We start from the raw sequence: 16016 nt of genomic DNA, 5'->3' as shown, positions 1-16016 counted from the left end.
AAATTTATTTATTTATTTTTTGGTAAGTTTTTGAGACAAGATCTCATTAAGTTGCCAGGCTGGGCTTGAACTTGTAATCTTTCTGCCTCAGCCTCTCTGAATGCTGGGTTTGCAGGTGTGTGCCACCATGTCTGGCAATATCTGACAGAACACCAAAGCTCAGTGAGGTTGGGTAACCAAGCTCAAGCCACCTTGCTGTCATAGGCAGAGTGAGACTAGAGTGCAGATCTCTGCCCTGGGCCAGAACCCTTCCCTTTCAGGAGGCCTCTTCTGTCTTTAGGGCCTCCTTTCTCAGGCTGCTTAAGCTGCCCCCCACCTCACGTACACAGGGCTACTGCAGGAGGTCCGGGAGATGTCTCAGAGATATCAGCCCTCAAAAATGAGCTCCTCTCCCATGCAGAGTCCTACAAGCAGAGAAACCAACTTGCTCCTGGCCCTTCTTACTGCCTCCATCCTCCAGCCAGGGTGCTGTAGGGCAGGTGTGTCCAAACCCACGCCCATGGCCACAGGTGACCCAGTGCAGCTAGTGATGCAGCCCCACCACATTGGAAACTTGTGACATCATCACATCCTTTTTTTAGTGATTTTTTTCATGATTACATGGTGCTCGAGCACAGACTACATAGGGCTACAGGTAACGACGGAATACTGTGTAGGGGAGGTCACAGCATGGTGCTAACTGCCTCCTGCGCCCGCCACACACAATCAGCCAAACTGCAAGTCGCGTGTATCAGATGTCACCTGCTGTGCTTGTGCAACTTGCCCTGAAAACACAGCGAATACTGGTACAAAAGAACAAAAGTTCAAAAGAACAATAAAGGAAGTTTTGTTACTTATATATATTAACTATATTATACATTTTATATGCACCCCAAGATAATTCTTCTTCACTCAACGTGGCCCAGACAAACTACAGGGTATGATACCAGGGTCTGATGTAAGTAAGCAGTGCCAGAGGTTTTTTTTCCATTTCCTTCCAGCCCCATTTTCCCAACATGAGGCTGGTTCCTCTCCAAGAACTCTGTGAGGACCAGTGAGTGTAATTCCAGCAAGAACCCGCAAGATTTAGGTTCTGGGTCTGCCTGAACTACTCGTCGTGTACTTGGTGAAGTGATTTTAATTTGTCCATTGAAAGGCTGGAATTATTCTTTCCTGTGGCTTCCCATACCATCTGTCTTAGTCACTTTCCTCATTGCTGGGACAAAATACCCAACAGCACAACTTAGGAGAGGTTTGTTTTGGCTGTTTCAGTCCATAGTTGGCTGGCTCCAAGGCAGGACAACAGGGCAGAAGAGCACTGAGAAGGAAAATCTGCTCATCTCATGGCATCCGGGGAGCAGAGAGCACGAAGGGAGTCATGGCCAAGGGTGAGCTATTCTTTCAGGCCATGCCCACTGACCCACCCAGACTTACTTAACAGCAAGTCAGCTGTAACTCCCTATAATCCAATCACCTTCCCAAAGCCCCACCTATGAATGCCTGAGGCTCTAAGGGGGCATCTAGATCTACGCTGTCACAGTATCCTAACCCTGGCAATGTGAAGCCTGCCACATAGGGTTGTACGCAGACGCATGGGGCCATGTGGTTGTCATACTTAGCACCATGCCTGGCACAAAGGCTTAATAACCTCTGGCTGCCACTGTTGTTGGTCACAACTTGGCTTGGGAACTGGGCAAAGGCTGGCATTGGCTGGTAGGCTAGGGTGTAGGGTACAGTTTGCAGTGGACCCCTTTTCCCATCAGCCGCCAAACTTTCTTAGCTCTTTGTTCCTCAGACTGAAGTTCCTCGACCGAGGTTGACATTGTGACTTTTGAAAGCCCTCCATGAGGACACTTTCCAGAATGCCTAACCTCCTTGCTCAGTGCACTGTTCCTGCTGGGAGGTTAATTATTGCCATCTCTGCTGGGCTGCACAATTTGAGGAATAATTCACACAAGCATTGGCTGCCCCCATGACCAGGCATGGAGCACACTTACCTTGGTGGAGACTGACTGAGCCTGCAAATGCACACCTGATTTGCAGAGGCTGCCAATGGGCTGCCACCTCTGGATCACTGTGTGTCTGCTGGATACTGAGGCTGTAACTGGCCTGGGTCTCCTTCTAAACACCTCCCTCCAAGTTCCAATGGGTTAGAAATCTCAGCTCCTGTGAGTGTCAGAATCTGTGGCCAAACTGAGACCTTTCCCATTCTCCAAGACACGCTCAGAACTTCCCAGAGAATTGTTTCACTAGCTTGGCTTCCTGGCTGTACTGTAATTATGATCTGGGGTAATCCATCTGCATTCTCAATCCTGCCCGCCCCAAACACACACAGTGTTTTGCCCAGGAACATCTAGTTCTGTGTTTTCGAAGGGGAAGGAGATGGGGAAGCTGGGTCTTCCTTCTCCCTCCCGTGAATGGTTATAAGCACTACAATCCATCTCTCCCCCTTACCATGGCCAATGTCTGCGCCACACATGGGCCCTGAGGCCACACTCTCTGCACTTCTGAGAAGTTGATGATGGCATCGGTGACATGGGAAGTCTTTCATCCTATGGCAAGGGTAGCAGTTCTGCCAGCCTCTGTACCATCTGGAAACAACGCCGGGATTCACATTGCAGGTCCACAGGCATTATTTGATTGTTCCATGCCATGAAAGACTAATTTGAGGCTTATAGGAAAGGGCAGACTAAACACTGAGGAAACACAGCCTCTAAAGGCCAAATATGCTAAGATTAAGCAAAATTACACATTCAGCATGTAGTCAGCTCCCTGCGAACGCCAAGAAGAAAGTAGGCAGAACTGGAATCAGTGTTCACAGATGATTCCCCAACTTTATTTTAGCTTCCTTTTTACCCTCCTGCAGGCCAGCATCTTGTCGTAATTATCTTGGCTCCATGGCCCTTGCATCTCCAGAGAGACGGTAGTGTCTGAATGGAGTCAGGTGACAGATGACCCAACTCTGGAAGGAGTCCCAAGAAAGAAATGTAAAACAGTGACAAGTGCAGGCTCTTGACTGAGCCAGACTCCAGCTTCAATCCTGGTTCTGACTCTGTGAGACTCTGAGAACTTCTGAGTTCATTTGCTTAGCGAAAATGGAACAGATAGTATCTCTCCTGTAAGACTGTTCTGAAAATCATTAAAACATCATCCTAGGAATTTAATAAATGTCAAGTATTACTATCATTAGTATCTGTAAAATGGAGGCATTGAGTGTTAGCTGCTTTGCAATGTGACTGTAAAAAATAGGGGAAAAAATACCTTTGGTCCACAGATGTTTAATAAACGTTGCTGTTGTTAGTCCTGTCTTTGCCATAGGTACTATGTCTGACGTTGCGTAAAGCTATCTCTGTCATGATAAAATGGGAGTATTTCTACTCTACTTCATTCCCTTAAAAGACGGCAGGGGCAGCTGGAGGTAACTAGTTACACATGCGTTGCTTATTCCTTGGAGTTGTGAAAACTAAAACCACACACAATATATATTGAAGGCCAGGGACGGGGCACAATGTGTTAGAATAAACCACGCTGGATTTGGGGGCAAGAGGCTTGGGTTCTAGTCTTGAATGTTCTCTTTTACCAACCAAGTGACTTTAGGCAAATCATCAAATAATCTTGACCCTCAGGTACTCACACTACTGACCTCTCAGCCACTAAGAACATACAAAAACAAAAAATTATCGTTCTTTGAAGGCAAAGCCTTCCTATTTGATTGATTGTACTGGGGATCAAACTCAAGGGCCTTCACCCTAAAATACACCCTCAGCCCTTTTTATCTTTTGTTTTAAGACAGGATTTCATTACCTTGCCCAAATTGGGCTCAAACTTGCAATCCTCCTGCCTCAGCCTTCCACAGTGTTGAAATTAGTTGTGGCCCACTGCATTTGGCTTCAGTCTTCCCATTTTATTTATTTACTTATTTATGTATATTTTGTCTTTTTGAGACAGGGTGTCGCTATGCAGTTCAGGCTGTCCTTGAGCTCACTTTGTAACCCAGACTGGCCTCCAACTCGCAATGATCCTCCTACCTCAACCTCCCAGGTGCTGGGATTACAGGCGTGTGCCACCACGACCAGCTAGTCTTTCCAATTTAATAGCCTTGGTACCTAGCAAAGTTGTTAGCAAAATAGTGGGCATTCAGTATTTTTGTTTTAATGAATTACAAACTACTTAGAAGTCATATTTTTAATCTTCCTTAGACTTCATTCCCAATAAACTGACAGCTTCGGTCTGATTTGTTGCATCCCTGGGACCTGTCCCAAAGTTATCTGTATTCCACGCCAACCTTAAAACACTCAGCAATGTTATCTGACACAACTGGAAGCAGAAAATTAACAGCAAAGAGAACAAAGAGCAACTCTTCTTTTATGACAGCTGTAGGGAGACAGTTTCACAATCCACCCCGCTCCATCTCTGGTGTGGGTTCCATTCCAGTAGATTCCCTATTATTATACACACTCTCTCTATAGGATTTCTCCCCCAGAGTGGAGGTGGCAGGCACTGCAGAGTCCAGATCAGCTAGCAGATGCTTCTTGGTACTAAGAACATGAGGGATGCATTACAGGTCTCCACCAAATGGGAGGGCGCGAATGAAAAGCAGCAGATAGAAACACGGAGGACCATCGTGCTTCCTAAAACCAGGACACATCAGATGTACGCTCCATCGTATTACATAGTACTCTAGAATTGTTGCACTAGCTGCTTTCTCAGGGCTTTGGTAGAAGAGTGAAACTTAGGTTGAGAGAGAGAGATGAAGAAGCCAAAATGTCCACGGTCAACATCACTGTACACTGCAACGAACTCCCCTAGAACGAGACCACAGGCAAATGCCGGACATTTCCCAAGTCTGCCACGTAGCAAGTCCTTTTCTCAAAGTATTGAGGTGTGTCTGTCTTTAAATACCATCCCTAACCTCACTCCCCTTTCCACTTCCTTGCTCTATTCCCCCACCCCCACCCTCAGAGTCCGAGGGGACTTACCAAAGGTAACCTCAAGCAGTCCTGATCATTCACCACAACTGCGGTAGGTGACCCTTGTAGTCTTCAACTCACTGTATTGTAACTTCTGGTTTATGTATATATTCCCCAGTTCTATTAAAAAAATACGATACAGTCTATCTTCAAATGCCCAAAATAGTGTATCCAAAAAAAATCATGATGCTATCAACACGTGTTTAATTTATTAAGTGTACAGGGTATACTTCTAACTTACTGGATTATTTTTCCAGATACTATAACATCTAAGCAAATAATGGTGCATGTCAGTCTTTTTAAAAAATATACAGTAAACAAAGTGTTGGAGGCTAGACACTGAATCAGCTGTTTTCCCTACTACTGCATCATCATAATGCTAAGATCCTTCAAACGATTTAAATAACAGCATTCCCACGCTGCATAATCTTTTCAAGATCACAGTAAAGTTTTTCAATTCATTTTAAAAAAGCTAGCAAAACTCTACAGAAAGACCAATTTCATTTATATACATTTTAACAGTATATTAAATGCAATACACCCTAACGAGATACAAAACCTACAAAGTTACATAATTTCTTTGTAAATGATTCTTCCCCCAACTATACTAATGACTCAAGACAGTGGCTTCCACATCCACAGGGCCTTTCCACCAATCCTCACCACCGGCCGGTGCAGGCTCTAATCATCATACTGGCTTCAGCCATGGCCTTCACTCTGGCCCCGTTGGCCTTGTCTGCTGCAGCCTCACGACACTGCAATGGCTAGTGCTGGGGTTGTTTCTCATGGAGCGTAGCCACAAACCCTAGGACTTTCATCTTGCTGATTTCCAGGTCACTTCGGGGACCCCTAAAGAATTCATATTCCGGTGGACTGGTGTGACGCACCTGCCTGCAACTGATGTATTGCGGTTGCACAAAATCTTCCACTAACCTCTTGGGTACCCAAAGGGGAAGTAATACTTTGAAGTAAGTACCCCCAAACTACGCAGCATTTCCTAGATTTGGGTCTCCTTGGCACTATTACCTTCATTTACATAAGACCCAAGATCATCACTAAGAGACCCAATCTGGGGCCATCTCCTCCTAGATCCTCCTCCTCCTCTAGAGGGTGAGATTTCTGATCAGGATGTAATCAGGTGAGATTTCTGATCAAGTGTGGGGCTTGCCGGTCAAGCTGTTTCAGCTCGAAACCAACCGCACACCGCAAATGCTCTGCGGCCCTCGCGATGATCTCCGGGAAGCGCGCCTTCAAGCCTCCGATAACTCATTTCACCATCTCGGAGCGTGTGATGGGACTCTTCCTGTCCTCCGCCAGCAAAAACTGCACCCACTCGGCCACCGTCCGGCTCAGGCGGCGGCGGACCGGGCACCGCGTCAGGACTTTGGCGCCTTTCTGGGCGGGGGCGGGCTCCGCAGCGGTGTCCTACCTCACCGCGCTGAGGTCCCCCCTGGGGGTCTCCTGTAGGAGGGGGCTCGAAGCCCCCTCCTGAGAGACGGTCAAGGCCTGGGTCTCACCGTCACGGCCGCCATGCTGCTCCCCCTCTGCCCGAGGGTCCGGGAGACCCCCGCGCTCGGGGTTCTGCAGCATGTTTTCGGGCAGGCAGGCGGAACAGCGCGTAGAAGAGCCGAGGGGCGTGCGAACCGCTGTGCAAACCCCGACGGAAGGGTTGGACGGCGGCAGGAGTGGGTGTAACGGCAGAGGGGCCCGTGTAGCAGCCGGACGGGGCTCCACAGCGTGGGAACCGCTGTCATAACGCCGCGGAAGCCCCAGACCGGCAGCCGCTGCGCAGCCTCAGTTCGCGCCCGCGCTCCGGACACTTCCGGCCACCTCAGCCAAGATGGCGGCCCCAGGTCCGAGCGAAGCTCCTCCTCTTCCGGTCCTCTCTGGGTTATGGATGTGTGCTACCTTCTAGGTTGGGAAAGTTAAAGGGAAAGGGAATGTAACTGGGGTTTTTTCATTCAAGACATGTTCCAGTATGCAAGGGATGAAGTAGTAATGGGTTTTGTTTTCTTTTTAAATAAGTGCTGATAGCCCTGATTTTGAGTGCTTTCCTGTGGCTCAAGTGTAGAGTACATGGAGACCAAGACTGGGAGATAAGGCTTCGCAGGCCAGTTAGTGAAGGGCCTGGACCAGGATGCTAGACAAGTTGAAGTTTATTCTGAACACAATAGGGAAAGACTATAGAGTGAGTCAGGTCTGTGTCTTTTGTCTCTGGTGGCAGTGTAGAGGATGTGTTGGAGTGGACCCTTCTAAAAGCTGGTAATTCAGTTTGGAGGATTATAATGGAGAATAGGAACTGGGACCGGAGGGGAACATGGAGGCATCCAGAAGTATTGGTTAATGGATAATTATAATGAGGTTAAGGACAGCAGGTTCTATGGCAATAAGAGGAAAATGGTAAGATATAATTGAGGAATAGTGAATAGTTGGAGAAAAGGCAAGTGTTCCAGCCTCCCCAGCCCTGACTTCTGGTGTTCCTTGCCAAACTTATCTACTCTTGGGGCCCAGTTTAAACGTCTCCTTTCCAAAGTCTTCCTTAGTCACCGTGCATGGAATTGGTTTACTATCATCTCTGAATCACCATAACAATTTCTGGTTTTTTGACACCCATGTATATAGGCTAGGTTCTGATCTAAGCACTTTTCAAATATTAATTCATTTTATTTTAATTATCATCCTCATTTTATAAATGATTGTATTTTTCCTGTAGCATTTGGTATTTTGTAGCTACATAATCTTGAGGATATTACTAAACTCCCTGACCTTCAGTTGCCTTATCAGAACAATGGGTATAATAGTATTTAGAGATAATGTAAAGTAATACACATATGCATTTAACACAGTGCTTGACACATTCTGAGTATTCCATAAATGTTAGCTGCATTATTATTGAGTACTTACCCTGCTAGGTAAGTAGTATTATCCACATTTTACAAGTGTGGTACCACACAAAGAGGTTAAGTAACTTGCCCGGCATCTTGCAGCTGGGATTTAAACCCATACAGTATGAGCATACTCTTAATCACTACATTAACAGATGGTAATTGTTATTATTATTTACCACACTTTGTATTGTAATTATTTTTGTTTTTATGTTCCTACCTTCACCAAACTAAACATCCTAAAAGCTAGGGCCATGTTTTTAATCGTTTGAAGAGCCTCTCAAAGTTGGCACTCAGTATATACTTGTCAAGGAATAAATGGTGGAAGCCTTTATTCTGTTCCTTAGGAAATAGTTTATTTTAAGTAAGCTTTAAGTCTAGACAGACTTTTCCAGATAGTAACATGAAATATGTCTTTTTAAAAATATATATCCATTAATATATGACTTACAAAAACTGAAAGTGTGTGAATGAAGTAGGAGGATGTTTATTATAGTCTAGCTTGAGGCCATTATTAGTTTGCCTTATGCCAAGCATTTTATGTACAATGTAATTATTCCTCACAAATCCTTATTAGGAAGGTATTATTATCCTCATTTTACAAATGGGAAAACAGTCACAGAGAGGTTAAGTCACCTGTCTCAGACTACCCGTTTGTTGTGCACTAAACCGGAAATGTAAACCCAGATCTGCCTACTCTGAAGCCTGTGCTCGTGACTGCCATGCTGGACAACCTAGTCAGCCACCCCTACCTAAAAGGAAAGTGCTAGAGGTAAAAATAATCTGTCTACATGTTTTTGTCATTGCAGGCATGGCCAAGAAGACATGCAGAAGACATATACATAAAGGACAATGCAGTAGATAAATTTAATGGAAAAAATTTTGAGGGAAAAATTAGTAATATAGCTGGATTTTAAAACTGAATGAAAAAAATGTCTTATTTGTTATAAAAAGGAACAAACTACAACATGGGTGAATCTGGCAGACACATTGAATGAAAGGAAAAAGATACAGCCAGACATGGTAGTGCATGCCTATAAACCCAGCATTCTGGCAGGCTGAGGCAGAAGGATCACAAGTTTTAATCCAGCCTGGGCAGCTTAGTGACTTAGTGAGATCCGCTCTCAACATAAAAATTAAAAAGGGCTGGGGACATAGCTAAGTGCAAAAGCCCTGGGTTTGACCCCGAGTACCATAAAAGGAGGAAGAAACAAGTTATATATCTAATATGATTCCATTTATCGGATATTCACGGCGGGATAAACTAATGTATGGTGATAAAAATTAGGATGATGGAGACTTAGTGTGGAGTTGACTGGAGTGGCTATCCAAGAACTTTCTAGGGTAATGGAAATGTTCTGTATCCTGATTTAAATACATATATTTGTCAAAACTTACCAAGCTCTATACTTAATACCTGTGTATTCCATGGCATATAAATTAGAGCTAAAATTATAAAAATAAAGACTTTCTAAAATTAACAAATAGGCCTTTAGGTGTAGGAGGTGGTGATCAGTATGAAAGGAAATGGACTTTGCTTTAGCACTTGCCGGTCCCTGGGTGCTACAACATCATCCTGAAGGGTCCTAAATAGTTGGTTTTCCAGTTTTGATTGAGCCATCATATACTCGACAGGGTTTTTTTTTCTCCTGGTACCAGGAATCAAACTCATGACCTTGCGCTTGCCAGGCAGGTGCTGTGCTGCTGAGCTAAATCCCCAGCCCTGGACAGGGTTTTCAATACTTCCCCAAGCTGTCAAAATGGGAGCAAGGAATATCTCTTTGGTTGGGGAATGGTAAAACACTTTGGTGAGTTTTAGGTTAGAACCTTCATGAGGAAGTATCCTCAGGTAGCCTGGACTATGGGCTGAGAAAGCACACAGTGCTTAGTATAATTTAGTGAGTGAAAAGGGTAGGAGTTGTGCTGGAAACAGAACTGCAGAACGAACTGTCCTGGAATGTCTAGCATTGTGTGGGAGTGTGGGAAAGGAGTTAGTCCGAACACTGAGTCAGATCCTTACCTATCCATGACCTTGCACAGGACACTGAACCTCTCTGGGCCACTAATCCTCATCTGTAGACCCAACAAACGCTGCTTTGCCCATCCTCTGGGGCGATTTTGAGGCTCAAATGAGATTATAAATGTAAATATGCTTTTAAAGTGCTCTACCTTTAAGAAACAAGTATAAAATGTTACAGACTTTTTTTTTAAGAGAAGTGGTAGAAAAATCCCAGTAATGAGTGTGACTGGCCTCTCAGACAGACAGTTTGGAATGAGCTTACACATTCCTAGTTGAAAAAACTGCCTGGCCAAAAAGATTAAATAAAGAAATGTCAAGTACTGACACTCCATTCGAGGCCAGTGAGTACTTTGGTGGGGAGCCAGGGTTATCTTGTTGGATTCCTTCTAAACTTGGCAATTGAGTCCTCCAAACTCTCGAACGCTTTCTTCACCCAGGTGCTGAGTAACATGTCAGCCCCCATCTGAGCGGGCCCCAAGCCGCGTAGGTCCCTGTGTCTTCCCAGTTTGTCCTGACAGCCTTGACAGCCGTGCAGCAGATCCGGCTCAGAGAAGGGATCAGAGGAAGCGCTTTGTCCCTTATCCCAGGCCGAAGCAAAATGAAGCCCAGTGTTGTCAGAGCAGAGTGGGCAGAGCGTGAGGCTTTGGGTCCTGTTTGTGTGGCTGTGACTGAGGCAGGATGGCCAGGCGGATGATTCGATCTGACTCGGATAATGAAAATTGTTTGTTACTGTTTGAAGAGCAATTGTGTAAGCAACAGTACTTCTGTGTTTGGCTGCCTGTGACTCACCAGTGTCTGTAACATAACACCAAACTCAGAGGAGGAGCAGACCCTGGCCAGCGGGGGAAGGGAGAGGAGAGATGCTGGGGGCTGAGGGCCCCCTACTCATTTACTCCCTCCTCCACTGTCCCACCCCCTCTAACCCTCGAAGGAGAGTTGGCGAGAAGGCATTTGCCACCTGGACACAATGAGGCCCAGTGCGAGGGGCAGGCAAGAGGCTGGCCAGGAGCCAGGGCCTGGCCTGAATGGCTGTTGCCAAGGGGCTGCCACCAGCCCATCTCGGTCCCCAAGGGGCTGGGCTGGGTGGGGGGCCACCCCCGCCTCCAACACCCAGCTCACGCCATTTGCTGGCCGTGATCAGAATGTGCAGGCACAGGGGCTTTGAGCGCTGAACAGAGCCTTTGCCTCCGCTGGCTGCCCGTTCGCTTGGATTAGAGCAGCCTCTCCGGAGCCCCTTTGTTGGCTGCTTGTTATTCCGCACGCACTGAGCACTGTGCATTCATCTTTATTAGTTCTAATTGCTTCCCCATTCTAATGGGATCTTGATATTCCCATACAATTGAAAGGAAATGTATTCATTAAAATAATTCTTCTCCTAACTGCCGCTTCAAGCTGCTCCTCTAAGTGACATTGTCTCTCTCGCCACAGCCTGCTGAGGCCTCTTGTTAAGACTCTAGTCAAAAGCCAACTTCGGGCGGTAAACTTTCCTTCCAGGAGTTTCCTCCAGACACTGGAGAGACGGTGCTTTTTAATCGACTCAGAAGTTGGAGGCCAGCTGGTATAATTGGGGGTGCTGCTCCTCGTGGATGGGGAGGGGAGAAGGACTCGCCTCCAGCTCTGCCTCCCAATAACAATGACCCCTTTCTGCACACCGGCTCATTTGGAGAGGGCTCCCCCTGTCATGTGTGTGAAACTTTCTGTTTATGCCACAAGCAGTTACTAGGTGTGTTCCAAGTGCAAGGCGCTGAGTAAGGTGCTGTGGGAAGTGTAGAGACGGGACTGTAGTCTCAAGGTGTTTATGGTCTTGGTGGGTGGCTCCCAGCCCCAAGTCCCTAGACTTAGGCATGGGAGGAAATAATTAGCTGTATTTGGAGCATGTACTCACTATTCAAAAAGCTTAATAGGATTGAAAATTTAGAAAAGCATGTATTTGATTTAATAACCAAAGTCTTTCATGCCGTGTGATCGTGAGGGTAATACAAGAAGCTTTGGGGGACATGGGGACCACTGATCTATTTGGAGAAAATAAGTCATTATAGAGTGACCGTGCAAATGTGTGTTCTTTACACAAGTGGTCTAAATAAAATGCCATGGGAGTTTGGAGGAGTGTAAGGAAGTCTGTGCTGGACACAACACAATCGCTTATTCCTATGGAAGCATAATTACTCATTTTACAGATGAGATGGAGGAGTTGGATGACTTGCTGCTGTTTGGAGTCAGGATTTGAAGACCAGGCTTCTGATCCAAAGCACGGGCTGTTTTTATGGTACCTCGCAGCCTCTCACATCATATCTGTCAGGGGCCAGGAGAGAGGATGTGATGTGGAAGGTGGTGTTTGATCTCCTTCAAGGCCTTCGGGGACAGGTGGGTTGTCAACAGGTAGGGCGGCCTCCCAGTGGCTGGGAGGAAGTGGGCATATTAGCAAAAGACAGGAGTCCAGGTGGCCCAGACGCTCGAGTGTGTGCAGAAGAGTCGTAGGAAAAATGTGGAAAGGTTTGTGGGGGCCAGACCATAACAAGGCAGCGAGTGATGCATGTCAGCAGCTTGGATCTTATCCTACAGGTACTTCTCTGAGGAGGAAAACCTGAAGCCTCCAGATAAACACAGCATTTCTTTCAGCAGCATCGTTTTTTCCTTGAGGTGAATACGTTTAAATGTATTCTTATTAAAAGAAATTCAGATATATCATGGAGTAGAATGGAAAATTCCCATGAATTTTTAAGAGAACATCGGAGATTTCTAAGAGCGTGTGGGTGTGCTGGCAGGGGCTTCGGGCTCCACCGTCCCCTGGGGGGAACTTAAGGCATCTCTCTCTTGTCTGCTATGAACTGCAGCAGTAAGGTTGGAGAAGTACTGATGTTACATGACACAGTTTGATGGTGGCAATAAAATAATTAGCTGTGTTTTGAGAAGGGTAGTAGGGGCACAGAGGATGGGTTAGACAAGGGAGAGGCTGAGGGCAGTGGACCCGCTTGGAAGCTGTTGCAGTAAAGTCTCAGTGAAGAGCCTGGGGGCCACCGGAGCCCAGGACCTACTTGCCCTGGCCCTTTTGAAAGGAGCTGCCTGAGGCAGCCCACCTTGCACCTGCTCCTTCCTTGGAACAGACTAAGTGGTAAGACTAGGATGGCTGAGCAGGCTATATCTGAAGCAAGCAAAGAAGGCCCTGGACCAGCACTGGGTCCTCACAAGGCCCTTTGTGCCCTGGCCACTCACCCTCTATGCTGCCCTCCAGCACCTTCTGGCCCAACAGATGTATTAACCTTGCTGCAAGGCAGGTGGCTGGACCAGTGATCTTGGGGAGCCCTGTTGCAGTGTGCAGCCTTCATATACTGGTGGGTGGTTTTGTTGTACCCAGCGTGGGGGCCAACACTCTGGGACCCGGACAGACTCCAGGAAATGAAAGAATGGCTAGGCTTTCAGCTGAGTACCGAGGCCATCCTTCATCCTCGTTATCTTCTGTGGATGCAGATACCCCTGTCAGTTACCCAGAATCTTACTCCTGTGGCTCCTTTGGGACGGGTGAATTATTAGAAAGTTTATGTTGGTTCTTGAAGCATCTTTTTTTTTTAAAGCACCAAAATAACATAGTGCTTTTTTTTTTTTTCTCTATCATTTTAGGGAGGATTGTGTATCGTTGAGATTTTGGAAAATCCTAAGCATCAAAAAACAAACACAAAACCCTGTAATTCTACCGCCCAAGGGTAACTGTTATAAATAAATACTTTTGCTAGACATATGCATGTTTAATTTTTAAAAATAGAATTATCTTGGATATGCTGCTTTATATATACATAGTGTGTACTTGTATGTTTTCACATACTGCAAAGCTTGAACACTAGTAAATACTGTTTTATAATATTGCACACTAATAAATACAGTGATTGGAATTATTCCATAGAGTTCATATCGCCTTTAACGGCTACTGCCACACATTGTTTCTCAGTTTTTCATTATTTAATACAATGTGAGGAACTTACTGGTGGCTGAATTTTTCACAAGACAGTGTTATAAATAGTTTCTTTTATTTTGCACAGGTAACTGTTTCATTGCAGAAAAATATAAACTAAGACAAGAAACAATTAAGTGCATATAATCCTACCATCCAGAAATTATATGCCATTGTGTGCCTATCCTCACAGATTTTATTTTGTGCATCTATTTATAATCTGTATGTAAATGCATACATCAAATAAAGTCTGTATGTCTGGTGTATATTTTTGTTGAAATATTATTGCTAATCTGCTTTCCTTATATAATGACTATCTTTGTCATTAAACAGTTTCAATATTATTATTTTATTGCTTTTTAATAGCACACTGTGTATATATACAAGCACTTATTTACCCTGTTCTCTGTTTGGATTCTAGCTGGAACATTCTTTTTTTTTTTCCTTTTTCTTATTTCTTGTAAGAGTTCTTTAAATAGTAAGGATATTAAACTTTGGTTGCGTTGCAAATCTTTCCTGGATTATTATTTTTTTTCTTTGAGGCTTGTCTGAGGTAAGTTTTTCTTTTTATTTTGTAATTATAGAAATAAACAATTATTTTACAGAAATTTTAAAAATGCAGATTAATAATTCTAATAAAAACCACTAAATCCTAGCAAGTAGAGATAAGCACTATTCATATTTTAAAGTGCATCTTGCTGAAATTTTCTATTTTTTGATTTATATGAGTAGGACTGTATAGTAAGATATTTTTAAAAACAAAATTGGGATTATTCTATATATATATCTATGACCTACTTTACTTACGGAGTGCACTTTGGAAGTCTGTTCATACCAACCTAAATAAATCTGCATTACTATGTATTAATTTTGTCTTAAAAATAGATGATACTTTTACACAGCTCAAAAATTGAAATAATACAAGAAGCGTAGAGAGAATTCCTGCCCACCCATTCACCTGGTTCTCTGCTTTTCCCTCCCTACAAGTCACCACTTTGCATAATTACAGTACAGTACTCCTTTTGGAAAATATGTCTGTGCAAATATAAATATCTACTCCCCATGTTCTTTCATACAAAAGGTAATGCACTATGTACATTATTAGACACCTTGCTTTTTGAGTTTTTAAAAGACTTTTAACACCCCCTAACCCCCCATGTGTGTGTGGCAATGGAGGCTGAACCCGGGGCCTTCACACTGAACTATATCCTCAGTCTTTTATTCTTTTTTCTTTTTTCTTTTTTTCTTTTTTTCTTTTTTTTTTAGACAGTGTCTCCATAAGTCACTAAATTGCCCACTCAGGCTCAGCTTAAATTTGTAATCCTCTTGCCTCAGCTTCTTAGAGTTCTGGGGTTACAGGTATGCAACACCACTCTTGGCTTAGAATGCCCCCTGCCCCAGAGCATTTTTAGGCTCACAACAAAATTGAAAAACACAGAGATTTTCCATGTACTCCCATCCCTACACATGCACATGGTCTTTCCCACTGTCAGTAGCCCCCAGCAATTGTACAGTAGTACTTCAATTCACAAACTTAATTCTTTTCGTGATTTTAGTTGCAGAATTCCAAACCAGAATCATGGAAAGAATTAAGTTTGTGAACTAAGGTACCACTGTATTTGTGAGAATTGTTGAGTCTACATTGACATTATTATCACCCTAAGTGCATCGTTTATATTCAGGTCCACTTTTGGTTTTATGTGTCCTCTAGGTTTGGACAAATGTATACTGATATGTACCCACTACTATAGTATCATATTTACTGCCCCCAAAATAAGCCTTGCTCCATGTATTCATCTCTCCCTTCTCTCTAACCTTCGTTTAAAAAAAAAAGAAAGCAAAACCACAAAACACTTCATAGTATATAGTAGAGATTTCCACATCAGTACATAGAGAGTTTCGTGGTACTGATAGACCATACTATCTAACCATTTCCATACAATTGGACATTTAGATTATGTCCATTCTTTTGCTATTACAAACAATACTGTAATATACACACATATCATTTCCATGTGTGTACAAATATATTTGCAGGACAAATTCTGAGAGTGGGACTGATGAATCAAGGTGTAAATATATCAGTAAAATCAGTAGGAAATACCGAATTGCCCTCCATAAGAGGGTGCCGTTTTGTACTCCTACCAATAGCAAATAAGAGTGCCTATTTCCCCACTACTTCTGCAGTCAAGTATATTTGGATATTTGCAAATCTG

The 16016-nt window shown here is 44.2% G+C and overlaps 1 protein-coding gene across 1 annotated transcript; it reads right to left on the bottom strand.

Moving 5' to 3' along the window:
• Window positions 1-5136: 5136 nt before the first annotated feature.
• On the bottom strand, window positions 5137-6857 carry LOC102015409 (melanoma-associated antigen F1). Its single transcript, XM_013513325.1, is given in 3 exon segments — window positions 5137-5883; window positions 5886-5978; window positions 5981-6857. Coding segments are annotated over 3 exon segments (927 nt in total). The 5' UTR covers window positions 6540-6857; the 3' UTR covers window positions 5137-5608.
• Between the last annotated feature and the right edge of the window lie 9159 nt (window positions 6858-16016).

Source organism: Chinchilla lanigera, unplaced genomic scaffold (assembly GCF_000276665.1).
Source record: "Chinchilla lanigera isolate Chin_1 unplaced genomic scaffold, ChiLan1.0 scaffold00019, whole genome shotgun sequence".
NCBI classification, from domain to species: Eukaryota; Metazoa; Chordata; class Mammalia; order Rodentia; family Chinchillidae; genus Chinchilla; species Chinchilla lanigera.
Note: the sequence above shows the minus strand (reverse complement) of the source record. Positions and strands in the feature narration are given on the sequence as shown.